Below are 23,976 nucleotides of genomic sequence, written 5' to 3'. Positions count from 1 at the left end.
TCGTTTCTAATTACGAAGGTTTAATATGCGTTTTCTTAAATGAAAAACAACAAATAGAACAACGTGTGATTTCATATAATTGAAGAAGATAGAAAGGAAAATAAAGAACCATAATATGTCTCACTTGGTTCTTTGCAAGCAATTAATAAAAAGATTCTTGTAATAAACACATCAGAGGCGTATTGCTAAATGCAATTAATCAAATCCTTGGAATTAGAAAACCTAGGAGATATTTTAAACGGCAAAAGTAACGAAGCTTACTAAAAATTCACTCAAATGTAAATGTCTCCTTTACGAAAGATATATTTTCAGATGAAAATTGTTCAGATTTTGTAGTCCAACAGTTTGAAAAATGTTTTGAGTAAAAAAATAATGCTAAATGCGTCGAGTATAGAGATAACTGAATTCGATGTGTAAGATGTGATAAATAGTTTTACGAAGAACATTTAAAATTTCTTAATTTATGTGATCTCAATAGAGAAGTATTATGCGAGCAGAAGAAATCATTTTTCTTCTAGTTACGTTCAAAACTATTTTTTTTATTTGAGTTATGATTCCCTGAATCCATGAGTCACTTCATTCGAGCAGTATCGGTGAGATGGACTTTTGCATGGGAAATAATTTCTTGTTTCTATTTTTTTTTTCTTTTTCTTTTATAAAAATGTATAATTATATTTTAGTCCTGTCCTAATATTATAATTTTTGAAGTATTTACTTTTATGAATATATTTTTCTTTGAAATATCGATTAAATTCATAATGTACTGAAGATTTAAGAAAAGAAGTAGGTTACCCTCTTGGAATTACTTTATATATACGAAATGTTTCATATTTCTGTCTTTGATTTTTAAGAATATCAAGAATGGTATTGATGTCCCTGTTTTTTTTTTTTTTGGAATTCAAAATTCTCGATGATTTTCTCATAGTCTCGTAAATGAAATGATTTAAATTATTTATCGTTACAGATTTATTTCGTTGAATCTTGATACTTAATGTTAGACGATTGAAGTATGACGATACAAGAAAAAAAACAGAATTCCATGTTGGAACGTTCTACGTACTTGTTCACTTTAGATGAGATATTTCTTGAATTTCGTACTTCATATCCTTTTCCTTCATTTTTCATTTCACTTGAGGATCACTGGAATGCTTCACACTAGTAAGAAATTGAATAAAATCGGAATGAGAGAATGAAACAAGGTAAGAGAAAGATATATATATATATATATATATATATATATATATATATATACGAATATGCATACATATATATATATATATACATATATATATACATAAATACATATATATATATACACATATATACATACATACAGAGAAAGAGAGAAAGTGCATAAGCTCTATTCGTCTGCCTTTGTTTATATATACATACACTCGATGCTATGCAGAATCGGCTTTCCTACCAGAAGGGGAAGTTTAAGGAGCGAATACCAGACCGAACGCGTGCATAACTTTCAGTGTGTATTAACGTCGCATAAGCCGCAAGGGAACGCGTCTGGAATACCTACAAGGCGTACATGATATTGTTCCTCTCGAAAATACGTCACCGATACATCTCAGTTCCTCAGGATCATAAACATGCCATCTTTGATAACGGGGAATAAAATAATTCTTTGAAAAATTGTGGTTTCTCGCACCATCATTTACCTGCCATTTTTTATCATCCATTCATTCATGTCTGTAAAATATGAATATTAATGAAATTTTATACGATAAATTTTTATAAAGATATTATATTATATTTTACTATTTTACTATTTTTTTTTTTTGTTATATATCTTATAACGTACATAATATTATAGTCTTCAATGTAATCCGAAATTATTTAACAATGTATTCGTTCAATTTGAAATATTTCTGCTTTCTTTTTTACTTGAATAAATTTTCTTCGACAGAGAGACAATTTTTCTTTTAACACAGAATAAAGAAACGAATGAATATCTTTCTTGCAAAACCTTAATTGTTCATTTGCCAGTGCTTTCGTCTTAATATGAATATACAAGAAATTTTCTTCTTTTGTCAACGTTCTTACGCTTTTTAAGGTACAATCCATCGTAGTAATAAGAGAAAAGAGAAAAGAAAAAAGAAAAAAGAAAAGAAAAGAAAAGTGAAGTACGTACTCCTTGAAGAGAGTAAAGAAAGAAAGGAAAAAAGTAGTAGGTAAAGAGAAAGAAGATGGGCAAGTTCCTGAAGCTTTTGTAGACGCGTCGTTGCGAAACGACTTGCAAGTTCGCGTTGCGTGGTTCGCGAATTCACGATAGAGGACGTCGCATGAAAGAAAAGTCTTCCTTGCGATAGAGACGGATAATGTCGCTTGGCTGTAACTTTTCTCGCCAAGTGAATAGATGTGAAAGAGAAAAGAGAAATAAAACGGTACAACCTTGAAATGTGAGACTAAATTTCAAAACTTGCCGCTCAGTTTATTGCAAATCCTTTTCCAAATATATATATATATATATATATATATATATATATATATATATATATCAATCGTCCTTTCGTTTTGAACATTGAAATCTTTTATATGCAACTATTTAGTAAAAGAGTACAAACGAATGAATTAAATGGAATGATCAGGACTAATTACTTTGTATATATAAAGAGTGTCTCTGAGTTTTAAACGAACCAGTATTCTTATATGAGTAAAAATAAGAAGAAAAATATTATATAATTGTAAATCGATTAGATGCTTTATAAAAAAAAGTTTTATAATAAAAATATGAAAACTAAGAGAAATAGCGAATTAATTGTTAATAATAAATCCGAATTGTTAATAAGTTCAATTGTGTTGAGCATTAATTTAAAAGAATTAATGGTCCATTCATTGAACTCAAGGAAAACAATAAGGAAATTCAGAGAGTGATAAACTCGATTTTCCTAGAGAGGATATCAAATTTGTTTTCGAAAGATGGGAGGGAAAGAGAATATGGCATTTCGAAATGGAAATATTGCAGAATCATGGGTTTAATTTTAATAAAGTCACTCTTTCTTTTTCTGGTTAAAGAATATATTCGCTATTTAATTTAATGCGGGGTTTACCAATATCGATGCGTCCATTCGATCTCGTTGCTTTTTGAACTCTACCCCGTTATCGGACTCCCGAGAGTCGATCTTCTTTCTATTTTGCTACATGGCCCAATCAGCCGACGACACATTTAGAAGCTTTCGTGTCTTTTGACAAACGAAATACGCAGAAACAACAGAAAAAGCGTAAATACGATCAGGCACATCATACCTGGCCTATAATTGTATTCTAATATTATATACAATCTAAATCTTTCCTACAATATAAATCAATTTTTTTTTCAAGATTATATAGTGTTATAAAACGTTCGCGGATCTACGTTTTAATATCTTTTATCTGATTTCTGCTAATAGAACATATTGGTTGATCGTTTAAACTGGAGACACCTTGTATAATAATTGTGTACGTATGTATACTCTTGCACGTCAACATTGTCACTTTTAAGTAAAGTATGCAATTGTAATTAATTCTATATATCTCTGTCAATGTGCGTTGCATTTTATAGAGAAATAACGATGATTCGAATGAAATATGTAATGGCAAATTTATATTATATGCATCAAATATTGAGATTATTAATTAATCAGATGAAAAATAATTTTAAATAAGACATGCAATTATAATTAATAATCGAGATTTATTGTATCCTATAAGTTAATAATGTAACGATCCGAATGACAAATGACAAATGTTTATTCCGTAGCAAGTAGCAGGATATTATTATTACTATTATTATTATTATTATTATTATTGTTATTATTATCATTATTATTATCAAATAAAATAAATTATGCATTATTTTGCTTTTCATTAATGAAATAAAATCTCTATTTCGTATATAAATAAAACGAAATTGTTCTTTTTTTATAACATCATATATATATATATATATATATATATATATGATGTCATAAAATTATATAATATATAACATATTTATTATATATTATATAATATTATTTTTTTTTTAATATTATATATACGTTTATATATGTAGATCGCACAACAAATCCGATGTATCGTTACTTTAAGGGAGAGGAGGGAAAAACTTGTAATAAATATTATGAAAAAAGATTTAGAAAAGAGGTTCATTTGTTCTACCTATTATTTCTTATGCGAGGACAAAGCGAAAGAGAAAAAGGGAGATTCAAGAATCGTCAAATGATTTCTAGACGAGATATGGAATCGAACGAATATATTTTTATCTTTTCTTCTTTTTTTTACAATAGCGAAGAAAAGTATCGACCAGAGGCTTTTTACTTTCTAGGGCTGACGAGTACAACTCTTCACGATCCTACAGCGATTCCAAACAACGAATCCAAGAACGATTCGCGACGGTTTTTCTCGAAGATAAAACGTCGAGTTGAAAATCCGCACGAGGGAACATTGAATGCACCGTGAAAACCCCGCGAATACTATCGATAGCTGTCTCCGGACAAGAAGCTTCTTAACCATTGGATGCTACAAGGGGAACTCGTAAAGGATAAGATCTGAATCTCGATCTAAATCGTAAGGGAAGCCAATTCGGTTTATCTCCGTTCTTTTGAAACTTCGACTTCTACGATTTTCGTTCGATTTTCTTTCTTTTTTCCCCTTTTTCTTTTAAATTTTTTTTATGTTCGAACACAGCTATCGACGTTTAATAACAACGATTATTTTATTACAGAGAAATGATTTTCGGAATAATTAATCTTATTTTCTTTTAACACTAGGTTTACGGGACCCGTCAATTTGACGGATTTCAAACTTTGAAATGAAATACCCAAAAAACCATAGCATTAATTTTAACCATTTTGCATCGTAAATTAATCATTTCATTCAAAGAATTTATACACACAATTATTTTTTTCCTAAGCCTTCTAAATTTTGAAATTTAAATGTAGTATACTTATCTCTACGAAACCCGTCAAATTGAAGGGCTATCTGATAAAAGAGAAAAGCTGATTGTATGGCCTGAGTTTTAGTCTTTGACTTTATCTTTGTCTTTTTGTCTGAAATCGCTTATCTTATCACCGAAGAAACCTCTAAAACAAGAAACGATGTTCAGTATGATTGTTGCAGTGATAGAGTGAGAACGTTTTTCAAAAAAAGTGTGTAAAATTTTCATTTATTTTAGACAGCCTCCGTTTATCGTATTTACAATAGGTAATTGAATTTGGGCATAGTATTTTTTTATTCTGACCAATTCCCCTTCTTTTCTATCACGAGTAAATCCAGGAGATATAATAAAATATTGAACAAAATTGTCAACATCAATGAAGATTATTCTGAGAATACCTCCGAAGAAGATCAACATGAATTAGGCCAAAGCGAAGATGAGAGTGAAAGTTCTAAATATATTGAAAGTGGAGAGATAGAAGGATCTTCGGATACTGAAGAGGAAAATTTCTTGAAAGTGTGTCGTAACAAGAAAAGGATGCGTATTCTTTCTAGTTCTGACTCTGAGGATGAGAGGATGAGTATTCCAAGCACATCCCAAAATGTAATGAGTGAAATTGAAATTGCAGTTGACGGGACACAGTGAATAAAACTGAAAGCAGGCGGATTTGGGAGTAGGTCGCCCATTCGTATGATATTCAAGAATATCGCAGAGCGTACTGGCTACGCCAAGAAAAATATTATGTTGGGTTGTGTAACTAGTGCTTTCGAATTAATAATTAACAGACACATAATGGAACACATAAAAAATTCCACTGAAACGAAGGCACATCGAGTTTTGAAAAAAGATTAGACGATCACAGTTGCTGAGTTACGTAGTTTTCTAGAAATTCTATATGCCCGGGGCGCATATGAAGTGAGATCATTGAAAACTTTTTATTTATGGTCGAAAAAATGTAGACCCGCTTTTTTCGCAAACACAATGAGCAGAGATAAATTTACAGAAACTCTGATATTCATACGCTTTGACGAAAAAAAAACCAACGATACGAAAGATTACAAACAGATAAATTTTCGCTGATATCCGAAATATAGAACAGATATATAAGTAATAGCTAGGCTTGTTATAACCCATATGAAAACATATCGATAGATGAACAATTATTTTCAACGAAAACTCGATCCAGATTTACGCAATATATGCTATGTTATCATTTCTGCGATAATTAAAAAAATAAGCTTTTTACTTATTAATAATTTATTTAAACGTAAAGCCTAATATTGTTCAATTCAGACTTAACTTGAATACGTCAATTTTTTAAAGAAAATGAGTATTTTCGTTTATCCGTCAAATTGACGGGTACTCGTAGAGATAGGTATATAAGAAACGCTCATAAACCTAGTGTTAATTACAAATCTTCGACCGAACAGTGTTTGTACTAAGATTTATTCGTTTTATTAATTTTTACGAAGGAAAATGTTGATATTTTTCGAAAATGTTAAATTTTTAATATTTTGCAATGGTTAGTCGAAAAGTAAACGATACAATCACGAAGAAAAGACGAGCTCTATGAGTTTTTATCGAAGACATTCACTTGAAAGAAGAAAAATGAAAATAAAGATTTCATTGTCGTGTACTCGCACAAATAACAAAAGAGATCAAAATATAAAGGAACAAAAATGTTTTTTTGATAAGAAAAATGCGATAATGACCGAACTGATCCGGTTCGATCCCAGAATTATTTTGTATGCCGAACGAGAGTGCTCGTTTCAATAAAACCAATTGTGTCTATTGTAGCCGACCGCGATCGATGCAAAACGAATTATCGATAACGGAGTTGCAGGGGGGAGGGGAAAAAAAAAGAAAAAAATAACGGAAGAGCAATCAGGATGCTGGCTCGTCAACGCTATTATTCGGCTTTTTTCCCCGATTCTATTCCGTTTATTCGATAATTACCGTTTAATCGTATATCGTATTAATAAAAATAAAAAAAAAAAAAAAGAAAAAAGAAAAAGATACAAAAAGAACGACAGAAAGAAAGAAAGAAAATTGCCAATAATGAGATAAATCCGATAACGTCACGTCTGCATTTCGATGTATTTCATTTATCGATTCGATTCAATCGATTCTTTTGGATTCAAAGGAGTATTTCATTCGTTCTCATTGAAATTTTTCTTTTAGAAATCATCGATGTAAATAAATTTATTTGACAATTTTGCAATGTTAACGTAATGTCTATTGGACGTGAAAAGTTAGAGGTCAAAGTATAATAAAACAAAAAGTATAGTAAATATGAAACGTGAAACAATTTTGATAAAAAAAAAAAAAAAAAAAAAAAAAAAAAAAAAAAAAAAAAAAATTCCACAACGAATGAAAAAATTAATGGGAAAAGAAAGGAAAAGAAAAAGAAAGAATAAAAAAAATTAATTAGCTGGCAAATGTGAAAAAAAGAAATAAAACTTATCTCGTGAATATACGTATTGGAATAAGAAACTTACAAAGAGGATTCGAACGCGAAACGAGCGTTAACGTTAAACGAAAGAACTATAAAAATGAATCACCATAGATGAGAACGGTACGATCTGAAATTCCAAAGTTCCATGTGGGAGGGAGCCCAAACGGTTGTGCGCGCGTTAGAATTTCATTTAAACTTCGAAATTTGCGTGAGTACGAAACTTCGTAATTACGAGGTCGGATAAAATCATTGCAATTTATGCGCAATTACATATTTCAAGAAAAAGGTAACGTCGGAAGAGACTCCAAGAGAATTTCTCTTGCCACTCTGAGAAACAGAGAATTTAACTTTTCGATAACCTTGCTTTCGTAAGATAAAAAGAGAAAGACTGAGAAACATACATACAGAGAGAGAAAAAGAGAGAGAGAGAGAAAGAGAGAGAGAGAGGGAGAGAGAGAGAGAGAGAGAGAGAGAGAGAGAGAGAGAGAAATGATTGACAAGAATCTATTCGATTGAACATTAATATTTTTTTTTTGTTTGATTGAACATTTTTTTTTTGTCTTCTCATCGTCATCGATAAAATCTAACGATAAGGCGATTATTTACCTTTTCGAAAAAAAAAGAAAAAGGAAATAAAAAAAGATTTTATCGGCAATTTAGCAATCGAAATATCGTTCATGCCGAAGCGATCACCAAAAAAACTCAGGATTTTTATTTCCAATTCTACGATAAATTGACGATCGAATGCAACGAGACTATCTTTCACTTCGCTGGCAATATGGACAACATATCGCGAACGCGTTAAACGCGTACAAGTAATACGTTGTAACAATCATTTCCTCTCTCTCTCTCTCTCTCTTTCTCTCTCTCTCTCTCTCTTTCTTTTTTATTATAAAATCGAGACCTATCTCTCGCAAATAATATCTCTCGATACACATATGTATAATACATTTCAGATTTCCAATGAGAATTGATAAATATCTCTGTATTAACCTTTATACATATATATATATATATATATATATATATATATATATATCGTTTACATTCAGATTCATTTAATGCAAGCAATGATCTTGTTGTGTATGTTTTTCTTGTTTTTTTTCCTCCAACGATAGCTTTCGACACTCCGTAGTTTTCGATAATCCTTTCGATTATATTTAAGTATTATTTTGTAGTTTCAAAATAAATAATGAATATTGTGCATTGATAAGCTCTCCATTAGCACGTTAGTTATAACTTTACGTTTAAACATGGAAGGTATAACATTTCCTTTTATTGGAGATAACAAATTTTGCTCGAACGTCGGAGTTAACAAAAATCAGAGCTAATGCTATATTTTACGTAAAAATTCGAAAAGAGTAACGGCGATAGTTTCATGTGCAACGTGAATTTACGTTCGTTTTTCTTCTTTTTATTTTTATTTTTTTTTATTTTTTTTGCACGCCATGAACACGAAATAGGAAAGAGAAAGAGAGAGAGAGAGAGAGAGAGAGAGAGAGAGAGAGAGAGAGAGAGAGAGAGAGAGAGAGAGAGAGAGAGAGAGAGAGAGAGAGAGAGAGAGAGAGAGATAGAGAGAGAATGAGTCAGAAAGAAGTCGAATCGTGCTGGTTCTATTACGAATCTAACGAACAATTTTCGTGAGTAATTTTTATGACAGAAAAAAGAGAAAGAGATAAAAAAATGAAAGAGAAATGATAAGAAGAAAACAAATGAGTTATAAAGAAAAAAAAATAAAATGAAGGAGAGAGAGAGCGAAAGAGAGAGAGAGAGAGAGAGAGAGAGAGAGAGAGAGAGAGAGACAGAAGAGAAAAAGAAGCAGCGGATTCATTTCCGACATAATCGTAAGAGCTGCTTCGTATCACGTGACGACTAATGCAATTTCCTTGTAAGATGTATAAGCTAACAGGAAAAACCTGAGAGAGAAAGAGAGAGAGAGAGAGAGAGAGAGAGAGAAAAAGTGGCGAGGGGATGAGAAGGGTGAGAGGTTGTAGAAAATTCAAAGGTTGAGAAAACAAAAGGAAGAATAAAGTAGAACGAATCCACTTGTTCTATGCTAATTTCAATGACATGTTATCGTTTTCGTCACGTGAATCCCATAATCGTATTAACTTGAAGTATTTTTCTGTTTCTTCTCTTTCTCTCTTTCTCTCTTTCTCTCTCTCTCTCTCTCTCTCTCTCTCTCTGTCTCTCTGTCTCTCTTTTTCTAAAAAATCTTAGATTTCCATGAATTTTTCTCAAAAATGATAACATTGTAGATAAAAGGAAATTAATTCATGAAAAAAGATGTTTGTAAAAAAAATTTATCGTTTGTAATTTTCTATCTGTAAGAAAAAAAAACGAAAACCAAAACAAAACAAAAAAGAAAAAGAAAATAGAAATCTAATCCAAAGCCAAAAAAGTTTATTCGATATTATTCATACTACAAAATAGCAAAAAGCACGGGCTTTTGCAGAACGGGGTACTGATGTGTGTCAGTAGAATTATTGATTTTTCAAAACTGGCAAATGTTGACGCTCACTTCACACGTATTGATAAACATGCGAATGAAAGGATTCATTCTCAATACGAAGCAAAATCATTCATTCGTCATAGAACGTATCGGATAAAAAGCTGTGGCGTGAAAGGGGATTCCAGTGGATCTGATCGAAAATAAAAAAAAAAAAAACACGAGGAGAGAAAAAAATAGAAGAAAAAGAAAAAGAATTAAAAATAAAGAAAATGAGAAAGAAAAATCGAACACATATTGAAAGATCGAACACCCTCGGCTCTCTTTCGCGATATAAGCTGTGTGCGAAAGCAAAGATAAATTAAAAACGTTGAATTTGAACGAGAGAACGCATCTCTGATCAATTTACTCGCCACAAAATCCTTTCAACTCTTTTTTCCTTGTTTAGCTGGCCACCGTTCATGCTTCATCAGCGCGATAACCCAATGGCGATTCAGCATTTTATTCGTTATACCTTAAAGAAACACATTCTTCTTTTTATTATACAATGCCAAGTACGATTTTCCGCGGCCAGTGGTCAGATAACTAAAATTGAAAGCGACTAAAATTTTTTCATTGTTCTTTAAATCTAATTAGTAAGTCGAAAATTTTCGGGGTAGTACTTGAAAAACTACCTAAACCTCCCGCTCGCTTATTTTTAATCGAAAAAATTCAACTGATTTTTCATTTGGTGCATTTTTTGAACAAACACGATATCCTTTGGAAATACAAAAAAGAAGAAAAAAGAAAAAATAAATAAATTTTATATGAAATTATTTCCGCCAGGGGTTTTTTTTTGTTTGCGTAACATCTTTCACGATATTGTTCACGATCTGATGTAAGCTCTTTGAGGAAAAAAAGAAAAAAAAAAGAAAAAGAAGAAGAAGAAGAAAGAAGAAACAAGCTTATAATTAGTCAAAGTTTTTCACGAATTTCTTAAAATTTTTGGACTCTCCCAATAGCGAACATTTATACCGCGTCGTCATTGTGAAGGATGGTAGACGTAAAGAGAGAATTAGCATAAGACTGAAATTTATTGTCATGGCCGTTTTTCACTTCCCTTTCTACTCTCTCTCTCTCTCTTTCTCTTTCTCTCTCTCTCTCTTTCTCTTTCTCTCTCTCTCTCTCTCTCTCTCTCTCTCTTTTTCTTTCTCTCTCTTTCATCAAGAACGTTCTCGGTCTCGACGATGGTAATAATCTCGTTTTATAAGCAGCTTCTGGCTCTCTTATTGATGTACATTTGTACTTTAAGCGGTAGAAACCCCTTTGTAGTCACCAGCCTGGAAGTAGAATCGACCGTTTTCTCGTCTCTCTCGTTCCTCTCACTCTCTCCCTATCTATCTCTTTTTCTCTTTCTTTCTTCCTTAGTTTCCCATTCTAACTTTTACGGTAATATCATCCTGAAAGTAGCTACCTTCTCTTCCTTTCTCTCTTCCTCATCCTCTTCTCGTATCTCTATCTCCTTTCTACGCTCTCTCCCTCTCTCTCTCTCTCTCTCTCTCTCTCTCTCTCTCTTGATTTACATTTATACTTGAGCCATATTTTCTTACCCACTTTCCTCGCTCATTTTCTTCTCTTCTTCAATTCCCTCCTTCCCACCCCTCTAACGCCTACCATCTACCCCCGCGGCATCCGATCGATCTTTATCCCGCGTCTCAAACGGATGAACCTTTTCAAAAAATTGTCACCCTCTATAAATTTACGAGCGAGTATAATCGATCGGGCTGTCGTAAATCTTAAAAAGATCGTGAATTTTCGTTAGATTGATCGCTTCGACGGTAGATGTACTTCATTATATAAATGATGTTAATAATGACTAAGCATAATAAGTAAAATAAAAACTTTTGGAACGTAAAGTAAGTCGTCCGTCTACGTTCCACTAAAAAGATTACACATAAGTCTGGCTTTAAACATTCTCCTTTTTTGCAGATATCCATTACGTATATACATTATTATGTAAAAGTACGTTATTATACAGGCTATACCATCTAAATTGACCGCCATAAATACCTTTGTTATTTTTTGAATGATATAAGAATATGTTTCGAGATAAAAATTGTTTTCTTTAAAAGGGGAAAATACAATGATATGGAAATTTTTTATGTAGAGGTATTTCCTTTTTCTTTTGTTTTTTTTTTGGAAAGATATATTTTGCATATGTAACATATTATGATAGCTCATAAAAAAATCATTTCGGAGGATACCATTTCTTTTCTTTTTTGACAAATGAATGAAATGTATAGTGTAGTCTTAAACTCATGCGTTTTAAAACGGATGACAAACTTTTTTAAAATCATGTATGTCATTACATGCATAAATCATGGAAAAGGTTCAAAATAAGGTGTTTCCAGTGTATCGAAACTTAGACATACCAGCAGTAAGAAACAGTGATATTCAATTTAAAATAATTTAAAATTAAAAAAAAAATTATCATGTTATAAATTACAGACTAAATACTTATATAAGAGTATCTTAATTGACTAATAACTAATTGTCACTTTTTTTCTTTTTTATAAAACCCCGTATCTTATTGTAGATAGTTATCACTATCGTTATAATACGATACCCTTAGAAATTTCTCATAATCATGCACCGAGATAAAACACAAAGCGACGTAAAAAAAGAAGAAAAGAAAAAGAAAAACGCTTCGCTGGCATCAGTAGTGGTTCTTCCATATCCAACGAGCTTCTCACCTCGGGCGCGTCGCCATTTATTAGCGAGGGAGAAAAACGACGAGGGAAGGGTCAAATCCCGTCGAAATATCCACGAATTGAAGATCGGTGGAGAAAATATCTGAGCGAAAGAGGGACGCTTCATCTACTTCTCTCTGTCTTTCTTTTTCCTTCACCCTCGTCCCTTTATCCTCCTTTATCCCAGCATCGCATTGTGTGCGTCCCATTGTATGTCGAGTCTGTAGGGGTGGCGACGAATTCTCTTCTTCTCTCTCTCTCTCTCTCTCCTTTCTTCCAATTTTTGTTCCCTTTTCTCTCACGCAGGAGGGATGATTTCGTCAGGGATTTCGAAGGATGCAAGAGGAGGGTGCGTTTACGTCCAAGGGTACCTCGTTAGTGTCGAGAACCACCACTACTACCGTTACCATTACCAATACCAATACTGTATTCGCGTTTGTGCTACCAACGATGTCAGCATAGTCTACAGTTGCCCTCCCTTCCACCCTCGCACGTTGTTCCCTTACGAAGAACCAAATTGTAACGCGTCGCATAAGTGGTGCCATTCGTAAATTTAGCTCGTCGGCGGTCTTTTAGGTGGATGTACGTGGAAGAAAGAGAAAGAGAGAGGGGGAGGAAGGGAGAGAGAAATAACTGCAATAGAATTTTTTTTCAATTTTTTTTCATAAAGATTATCATCCATAATTTATTATAAACTTTTCTTCTCTCCCCTTTTTTCGTTTCGTTTTGTTTTAAATACGAAACATCTATTAAATAAAATTTATTGCTGCATCTTTATATCTTCTTGAAAACGTGAATATTTCTTAAATATTTAAATAAGATTCTACACGTTTGATTTTATTAAAAAAAATTTTAGCTTTTGTTTATTATAGGCTTCTTGTAAAATAATCCATAATGAAATTCTTTTAATGTAATAAGAAGAATTAAAATGGAATTGCAAAAATGCTGTACGTTTAATCATGCGAAAGATAAATTCCATCAAGATCATTATCGAATTTTTCTACTCCTTTGGAAATTCTTCTCATCCTTAATTTAACGATGAGTAACGATGACTTCATATTATATATATCGCAATAATTAAAATCTCTTTTGCTGTATAATCTATCGATGTCTGTTTATCTGTAGCATTGCTCAGTGACTGTCAATTACCAAAATCGAATAAATATACTCTTCTCAAGTAATTTAACTTCCGGTTACGCAGAGATCCTCTGGAGAGAACAAAGAAAGAGAGTGAAAAGAGAGAGAGAGAGAGAGAGAGAGAGAGAGAGAGAGAGGAGAAAATAGTGGGAGAGAAAGGAAAGGATCGACGGCTAGGAAGAACTCGCAGGACTGTTCAATTTCATTTATCTTTCGGAGATATACGAAGATATACGAGCACGGTATGACTTGACTCGCTGAAAGCAATCGTGACGTTCAAGCTTCCGCCTCTCTAGTAGTACTATTAACTAACTTTTCTCGTATACATGACTCCTAATTAAGATTAACCGTTGAGCCACCTTGATAAGAAGGTTACGTGCATTCGCATTTAAACTTTTTTAAATAGTACATTTAGTTTAGAAATTACACGGCATGACACGTCATTATTTTAATTTTTTCTAATTGAGTCGAAGAATTATAATTGGCTTTACTTTCCCTCTCTCTCTCTTTCTCTTTTCCTCTCTTCCTCTCTCTCTCTCTCTCTCTCTCTCTCTCTCTCATGATTTTTAAGATTCGTATTCGTACATACAAAGATTTATTTAAAATTTTTCAGAATTTGCGAATTCTAATTAACGAATTAACATTATTTTCCCAATCGAATAGATTTATACGTGTAGAACAAATGGGTTCTCTAATTAACCGCGTGTTAATGTAAATTTCGTGGTCTTCGAACTCATGTCAGACTTGTACCGGTTGATTTATTTAGGAGACATTTGCCGTTAGCTATGCGCGAATCCGACGAAAACTCGTTCGAAAAATGTTTTTGAGTCGATACACGATACACACTCCATGGCAGAGAATTCTTAGAAAATTTCTGAGAAAAATACGATTACAAAAAAATTACATCTAACCCGAGCATCGTAAAAATCGTGTCCCTTGAGATCAGGCCGAACGGTTGGCGTAAGTAACATGAGAAAAGTTGAAGCACTTAGTTCAGTCCATTTAATTAGAGACACGCAGTGACAGAGATTCGCGATGAACAAAGTTATAATTAATTAAAAAAGTAATCTAGCAGTAGCGTAACATTGTGAGAAAACGTACAGAAACTCGGTCTGGTTTCATCGAGAAATCGTCGAAACGAGAGATTAATTGACGCGCTGGACGAATGTAAAAGAGAGAAAAAGATGGACGGACAGACTAACAGATAGAAAAAGTGACGGAAAACGAACGAAAAAAATTTTTCATCTGTAATACGAATGAAATTAAATTCTATTAAAAAAGCAACATTGTCTGCTTTGATAAAAAAAGGCAAAAAGGAAAATAGAGAAAGTTTTGTACGACGAAACCGTTGTAAATAACATAGGATATTACATAACTGAAGTACCGTCAAATAAGTATGGTTAACGAAAAAAGAAAAAAGAAAAAGAAAAAAAAAGAAAAGAAAAAAGAAAAGAAAAAAGAACGAAAAAGAAAAAATGAGAAAAATATATTTCGTGCTGAACCGCAAGTTATGCTGCGTCGTGATCCAAAACATAAAAACGTTTCTCGTTAACGTTTTAAGACCCAAGTCGAAATATTCACGAAATAACGAAAGGTTTTCAAATGTAATAAAATACGAAAAGAAATGGTGATTGGTTCTGCTTTCGGTGTTCGATCCAGCCAAAGAGGTTTACGCCTGTTCAATACGAAAAAGAAGTTTTATTTTAAGGATACAAAAGTACAGAGCGTTTTATGCAATTACTTTCTATAAATTTATCTAATCTTATTAAGCCAATGTTTCGGCATAGATAGTCATTAAAAGATGTTAGATTAATTGTAAATAAATAATTAATAATCTGTCGATCGGGTTTAATCATTGCATTATTTTTCTTAGTTAATTGATTATAAAAAAAAATATATTGTTAAGGATAGTTAACAGAGTTGTTGGAATTCTTTCTTTTTTAATTTATATTTTTAAAATTGCGCGACACGTGTCGTAAAATTAAAGCCATAGTTTTCTAGTAATCTATCAACCAACTCCAATATTTGTAAAATTTAATTTGTATTTTCATTTTAAATAATTTAATATATTACAATTTTCTTATATATATATATAATATATATATATATTAATATATATATATTATATATATTATATTATATATATTATATATATAATATATATATATTATAATATATAATATATTATATTATATATTATAATATATATATTATATATATATAATATATATATATTAATATATATATATTAATATATATAAATATATATATATATATATATATATATATATATATATATATATTAATCACAAGTGAAAGGCAATAAAAATTATAAAAGAACGATAAAAGCCACGAACGTTTGAAAAAACGTTATTATTCGTACGGAGACTTTTAAACGAATTTGAAAAATTTTATTTCTATTTAAATTTATAAGGAGTCAAAAGGTTTTCGAAATAAGCTTTGTAAAAAAAACACTATCCCACAATCGTGGGCTAAAAATTGGGAAGGTCTGTTAAAAAAGAGAAAAATAAGATTAAAAAAAAAAAAATAAAGGGAAAGGGAAAAGAGACGACGGGGAGGAAAGAGGGAACAGGGTGAGAAAGATGGGCTCGGGAGATTTCTAATTTGCGGTCTCGAAACGTCCTTTGCTCGGGAAGGGTATGATGCTCGGATGCAGCGTTGATCGAAACACGAAAGTTCGCGATAAATCTCTCGCGAGAGCTGACGGAAGACACCAGGAACAGTCATTTCCGGGGCTTCCCTCTCCGGTTGCCGGTCTTCCTACTCACTCTCTCACTTTCTCCCTCCTTATCTTTCTATCTTTCTCTTTCTCTCTCTCATTTTTCGTCTAGAGAACGAAGAAGACATATCGATCTTGCGTATTACGCCAATGGGATTGCCTTGTTATCGATGTAAAACAAGAACTCGCCTTGCTTGGAACCCTCTGACATGTCACGCAGCGCCTTCGAGGAAATAGAATTGTCAGAATCGACATTGAATTTAAACTCTGTCGCAAGGAGTTCAAATGTTCTCTCCTCTTCATTTCTCTCTCTCTCTCTCTCTCTCTCTCTCTATCTATCTCTATCTCTTTCTCATTCTATTTTTTCTCTATAGGAAGTCTATTTTCGTCTTTTCTCGTCTTAAGAGTTAATTCTCGTAATATACAAATTTTGTCACGACACACTTGCAGAAATTTATTTGATGTAAAGGATAAAAATATGATCGTTTGTTTTAAAGAAATTTCATAAGATATAAATTATGAGAAATGTATGAAAAATAAAGAAACAAATATTGAAGAGAAAAAAGAATGAGTTAATAAAAAAAGGAAAAAATATTAATACAACTAATTTTTTTTTCCTTTTTTTTTTCGTGGACAAAAAAAAATATTAAAAATATTTACTTAACATTACAATATTTTTTAATCATAATATTTAATTATGTAATGACATAATTATTTTTTTAGATGTATAGCCAGACAATATCTCGTCACAGAAAGTTTCCGCAATTGGTATTGACATTAAGTAGCACAGAAATCTTGTTAATTATCACAAAGATAAGAACAATAAGGAACTGATTGGTCGAACAGCAAGTGGTCTGGATGTTAGATTTTATCGTAGAAAGGAACAATCGTGACTATAGTTGATTGTCCCTTCTTATTGAGAAAATCTTTCACGATGAACTTTAAAATGAAGTTTTCTTTGAATTTTCGAACTTTCGACTTCTACATGAGAGATTTCAAGATTACAAGCTTGCAATAACGGGAGAATGTATTAAATCTCATCGTTCTGTGAATATTATTTTACTTGTTCTTTAAAATTTATTTCGATAAAAATTATTTTCCTTTTATTTTTTTTAAGTACACTAGTTCCATTTTTTCTTAATATATAATATAACTGAATATATATATATATATATATATATATATATATATATATTAAATATATATAATATGTATATGTTAGATTTAACACGAGAGAGAACGCAATAAATCTTATCGTTCCGTGAATATTATTTAATTCGCTCTTTGAAATTTATTTCTGCAAATATTATTTTTCTTTTATTTTTTTTTCCAAATATACTAATTCCATTTTTTTTCACTTTTCCCTCCATTATTATTATCAGATTGAGTCGTTTAGCGTCATTTTGGGTAATATTTTTCATAATACATTCGTTTTCAAATGTTACCTCTTTTGTTTTCATCGTAAGAATTCTTTCAATATCAAATCGATTTATTTATATATCGATTGATCCTGGGTTATTTTTCTATTTCTTCTTCAATGAATAATGAGCTTAATATTATCTTGAAAACGACTCTGCAGCATGATTCAATTTGAAAAATAAATCCGTCGATATTTTAAATAAATAGGAATCTCAGATACGTATATCAATCGCCCTTTGATTTCTATCGAAAAGTCCAATTTTATTTTTCATTCTGTTTATAAAACGCTGAGTTGTCAGAACTCTGGTTTCCAATTTATAATCCACTACGGTGCTTTATGTTTCAGGACGTTTAGACTTTATTTTCAGTTCTGCCTTTCTTTTTCTTTCTCTTCAAGTTTCCTTTTCTACCACTCACTCGTTTAACGATCCTGAAAATGACAAGCGTCAAACTATTTTCTTACGCTTGAATTTTCCTTGGAAAAATTTTACCTTTCCATCACACGACAAATTTTGACATTTTGACATTTTGACTTCGCTGATAAGAAAGTTTTTCTTTATCGAAAAACAATATCTTTCCAATCTTATAAATTTTCATAAATTTATAACACGTCGTAACGATGTCCATGTAATATATAATAGTTTCAAAATAATACTGTTCAAACAATCTATTATGTTAAACAACGTCATAATCATAATATTGAATATTTATATAATCATAATATTTAATATTTTACAGATATATATTATCATTTATATAATATCCGAATGATTTTATTAATTTTGACAACTCTCAAGTCAAGTGCTGATCATTGGTCATTGATGACTTTATTTATATATTTTTTCAATATAAAAATCTGATTTTATTCATTTGATTTTTATAGACTAATTATTTCATTGAAAGAACGAATTTCTTTTTTAATAAAGTAGTATAGGTTGAGAACCTTGTCGATCGAACGAATTTACGATCAACGAATGTTCACAAAGCTACTACATTCTTGAAAAGTTTGGAAAAGCTTGGGGATTTTCTTCCTCCTCCAGTTTTTTATTCTTTCTTTTTTGTCGACACTTTAGATAAGCTCCCGTGCGTGATGTGTCAATAATTTATATAGGTCAACGCTCGTTCATACTACTTATGTAGTATCTACTTATATAGTAGTTCAAACTACATATGTAGTTTCAATGTATGAGAAGAGAAAATAAATGTCTATACATTCTCTCTCTCTCTCTCTCCTTTCTCTCTCTCCTCTCTCTTTCTCTCTCTCTCTCTCTCTCTCTCGCTCTCTCTCTCTCTCTCTCTCTCTCTCTCTCTCTCTCTCTCTCTCTCTTTCGCTTCTTGTCCCTGCATAATTCTACGAAGCTAAAAATATTATTCAAGATATAGCAACTGATCTACTTCGCAGCATAGTATTTTTTACTTTAAAAATCTGTCAGATTATTTATATAAATTATAAAGGCAGGTACATAATATTGTCAGTGTACTAACAATAAAAATATCTGATATAAAATAGATTTCCAATAAACGTAAGACATCTATGCTAATCTATCCAGTAACCGTATAGATCGGTCATGTTTGTATAATGCTTTAAATCTAAAAATATTTCTTTCTTCTTTCTTTTATATAAAAACATTTTTTTTAATTAGTAACCGCATTATTTTTCTAAATATAAATATAATTATCCAGATAATTATACTATTTGAACTGAAAAAATCTAAACGCCTCATTGTCTGTATCTATCAAAAAACTTTTTCTATTATTCCAACATATCTAATATCATATATCTCTATATATAGGTATGTATAATAATATTTTTATTTTCTATTGTTAATTTTACCTTTATGATGACTTTAATATGAACATACCGTATTTTATTCTCAGAACAATTTATATGTGCAATATTTAAAATAAAATGCTTGTCTATTGTAAGCATTTTATAAAATACACATATTTGCAATGAGAAAAATTACTACATCATATATATTATATGTATTATATATGCTATACTAATTTTTAATTTTATAAATATATAGCAATATATATTAACAAAAGAAAAAAAACAACATAAGTGTGCAATTAAATTTTTTCCTTAAATATCTAACAAATTTTAGTAAGTTAAGGTTACGTCAGTTGGTTCGAATAATAGTTACAAATAAATTAGAATGAGTGCATATATTATAAATTTAAATGTTTAAAAATAGAAATATTTATTTAATGTGCACTTTTTAGTAGTTCAACTTTGTTTTAGCATACATCATAAATAAAATGTTGCTACAAATGTAATATACTTTTATTTAATATTAAATATATTTATTTAATTCTAAATTCGTACATTGTTCTAAAACACAAACTATTCGGTTTAATACAAATATTTTTTTTTTATCAACAAAATTTTTTTATTCAAATATTATTATTTTAAATAATTCCTTATTAAATGATATCTTTTTATTTTTATTATCTTTTTACTTTTTTATTGTCTTTCTTTGTTTTCTTTTTGGACTTAAGCTTGTTATAATCTACGATAAAAAAAAAAAGAAAAAATAAAAGAAAGAAGGAAAAAGAAAATTATTTCTATTTATTTATTTATTTTTGTTTTTCTTTTCTTTTTTTTCTATCGAAGAATCGAAGAGTCGTTCAAACGATACGCACGAAACCGTAGCCCCGTCGAACAACTATATCGTCAAGAATCTTTTTCTCTTCTCTACTCATTCCTTTACCTACTCAAAGGTATTCTCTCTCTCTTTCTCATTCTTCGTTCGCTCTGCACAAGGCTCGTGCTCGTTTCCTTCCTTCTCACCTTTTTTTTATTCTTCCTCTTCGTTGCTTCTTCCCCACGGAAACTCATTTTCCGCATCGGCAATCCTCGAAATTGTCGCGACTCCTTCTCGGAAAGCACGAATTCGTTCGCGGGACTATTTTCGCACCGGAAATAGATACGTAAGGAGTTACCAGCGTGAAAAACGAAGGCTCGCGCTTTGAGATCGTTCTAGGTCATTTCCTTCACTGCGGAATTCTGCAATAATGCTTCTATATTAAAACGATGTTTTTTCTCTTTTTTCTTTTATGCATTTATTTTGTTGTTTCGTTTTCGTTTAATCTTTTAAAATAATATCACAGATTATATGAGATAAAAAATATAGAGTAATACCGGAGTGAGAAGGCATTAAGGGTGAAATAACTTGATCTCATATTTTGTAGTCATATAGTCTAATTTTCAGATATTTTAAGATATTGATAGCACTAATAATTATTAATAAAACAAATAAATAATATATTTTGTAAAATTTATAAACAATACTATCTGTTTGTTTTTAATTAAGAAATTAAGTAAGTTATTTATAATATAGATTTTCAATACCATAAAAAATTTCTTAATTGTTCTTTAAACTATAATTTATTTACAATTAATTAAAAAATAATGACTTTTTCTGAATAGAGTGCATTAATATAATACTTAAAGATTATGTTTATAATCGTACGATAAGATCTTATTGTAATATTACTGAAAAAATAAGCGAGTCGTTACTTTCTGACTTCCGGGATAGATGGCTCCATATTTTTAGGGATAGTTAGTCCAACGTAAAATTATACATTGTTACATTTTTACGATACAAATTTGGCTGCTTACGGAGATATAGTGGACTTTTATTCTTTGAATTAATCATTTCTAATGATGAAAATTTATTATGCGCTTTTTTAAATGAAGAGCAACAAATAGAACAATGTGTGGTCTCATATAATTGAAGAAGATAAGAATTAAAATAAAGAACCATGATATATCTTAACTGGTTCTTTGCAAACAATTAATAAAAAAATTCTTGTAACAAATATATCAAAGGCAATCCTAAATAAAATTAATCCAATTCCTAGTACGTCATTGGGTGTAGTTGAATGAATTAGAAAACATAGGAAACGTTTCAACCGGTAAAAGTAACAAAGCTTATTAAAAATTCAAGACAAACTCAAATCTAAACATCTCCGTTACGGAAAATTCATCTTCAGAAGAAATTTGTTTATATTTTGTAATTTAACAATCTAAAGAAAGTTTGAAGGAAAAAAATAATGTTTAGGTACAGAGATAATTTGATTCGATGTGTAAGATGATATAATTGAATACACGAAGGACGTTAAATTTTTTAATTTATGAAGTTTAATTTTAGAAGTTTCATGCGAGCAGAAGAAATTATTTTTCTACCAACTACGTTCAAAACTTAGTTATGTTTTTTTTACTTGGGTAATGATTCCCTGAATTCATGGATCATCTCATACCGACAGTATAGCTGAAATGATCTTTTGTATGGGAAATAATTTCTTTTTTTTTTTTTACAGAAATCTATAATTGTCTTTTAATCTTATCCTGATATTATAATTTTTGAAGTATCTATTTTTACTTATATATTTTTTTTCTCTGAACATCGATTAATTTACAATGTACTAAAGATTTAGAAAAAGAAGTTGACCATTATTCTCGAAATTATCTAAAATTTAATTTCTAATATTTTAAATATTACATATTTAAAAGACAATACTAAGCGTTCTTTTTCTCTTTGCATTATTATGACTATTTTTCATGAAATTATGGAGAATTTTTGAGAATGTAAAATCTAATAACAATCATACAGGATGTAAATGAAGTATGAAAAATGAAATACAGAACGATAATCTTATATTTGGACCATAAACTGGGAAATCTGAAGTATTAAAATTTATACACAGGTCCTTTGACTTACATAGTGTTATTTATATGTGCTAAATAATCCCATCGGTTATACGGTACTGTTGTACATTGTTCCCATTTACGCAATCCAATTTTAAGCATTCCAAAAATATATTCTTTTATAATCTTCATTGAATTTACTGCGCTGTCAACAATGCTCAACATATAACGAAAACAAGATTTTTTCATTTTCTTATAAAAACTTTGATTTCGAGCAAAAAAAGAAAAAGAAAAAATCGATTGCTCTGATTTACTAATAAGCAGATTAACAATAAATAAAATTTATTTTGATTTTTTTGTAGAATTTTATAATAGAGTATTATTTTTTGGTGAATCTACATGGAATAAATATTTTTATAATTTATGTTGGCTTTTCTTTGTAGTTATTTTTTTTTCGAATAAAAATCGCCAGTATAAAAAGAAAAAGAAAAAGAAACTATACAGAAAACAAACATTTCGGGTAAATCAAGGGAAGAGTGTAGGAGTTTAAATTTAAAAAGAAAAAATAATAATTTGAACTCCTAATATTTAAAATTTTCAACGATAATTACATATTCGTACATTATAACATATTGCACATTTACAAAAGTTTTTTTTTTCGAAGAGATTCGTACTTTAAATTCACAGTACTTATATTCAAATATAAATTTTATCCTTTTCCACGTTTCTATGATTTTTATTTCGAATAATATTCGTCAGAGAAGAAATTGGATCTACTTCCATGTATGTGTATACAAATAAGCAAATAAATATATGCGTGTGTCAATTGCGAGATGAAAAAGAACACGAAAGGAATTTTTCTCATTTTTGCCATCCTCTTCGATATGTTCCATATAGTTTCTGGAATTTACATAAAAATGCCAAAGTATTTCCAAGAATTAATGTAAAACATCTACACGGTTATATGTACGCAAGTAAAATTCTTGTAATAATAAGTTCAGATTATAAGAATTAAAATTTTTCAATTCTATTCGAAGATAAATATTTTTAATATATATTAACATTCTCGAATGATCTCTAATAAAAGTTATCTAAAAAAATATTTATTTCAACCACATAAAAAATTTTTATTACAATTATTTATCACGTTTAAATATAAAATATTTAAATATTAGGCCCTTCATAAAACAAAATATCTGTACAAGATCTGATTAAATTTTGCAACAAAACTTTTTTATCGTTTCTACTTATTTAAATTAATCATAATCTTAGAATGATACTGATAGTCAGCTTTAATACTAATCTAAAAATGAAACGTTTCTGTGCTGCTATTATACCAAAATGATAAATAATATAAAAAATCATCACAATGATACAGCTTAAAGGAGCATCCGAGGACAAAACCCTTTAAAAGGATCGAGATTAAATAAGATATTCCCAACTAAAAGGAAGAGATGTAGCTCCTGTTG

General features: G+C 30.2%; 1 protein-coding gene and 1 pseudogene across 7 annotated transcripts in view; one reads left to right on the top strand and one right to left on the bottom strand.

Annotated features, from left to right (window-relative positions):
- Nucleotides 1–23,976, bottom strand: part of PH4alphaEFB (prolyl 4-hydroxylase subunit alpha-1) — a 309,837-nt gene that overhangs the window by 98,020 nt on the left and 187,841 nt on the right. The window contains exon 2 of one of the 7 annotated variants that reach the window (XM_035875406.2): nt 1,061–1,155. The exons of the other annotated variants lie outside the window; for them this stretch is intronic. Within the exon in view, the coding sequence (XP_035731299.2) occupies nt 1,061–1,125 (65 nt within the window). The 5' untranslated portion in view covers nt 1,126–1,155. The remainder of the gene's footprint in view (nt 1–1,060; nt 1,156–23,976) is intronic. 7 annotated transcript variants of the gene reach the window in all.
- On the top strand, nt 5,094–5,810 carry LOC146873308 (uncharacterized; annotated as a pseudogene).

The sequence above is a fragment of the Vespa mandarinia genome, chromosome 1, assembly GCF_050613455.1.
Source record: "Vespa mandarinia isolate Hongniang chromosome 1, ASM5061345v1, whole genome shotgun sequence".
In the NCBI taxonomy this organism is placed as follows: Eukaryota; Metazoa; Arthropoda; class Insecta; order Hymenoptera; family Vespidae; genus Vespa; species Vespa mandarinia.
This window is presented reverse-complemented; position numbering and strand designations above follow the sequence as displayed.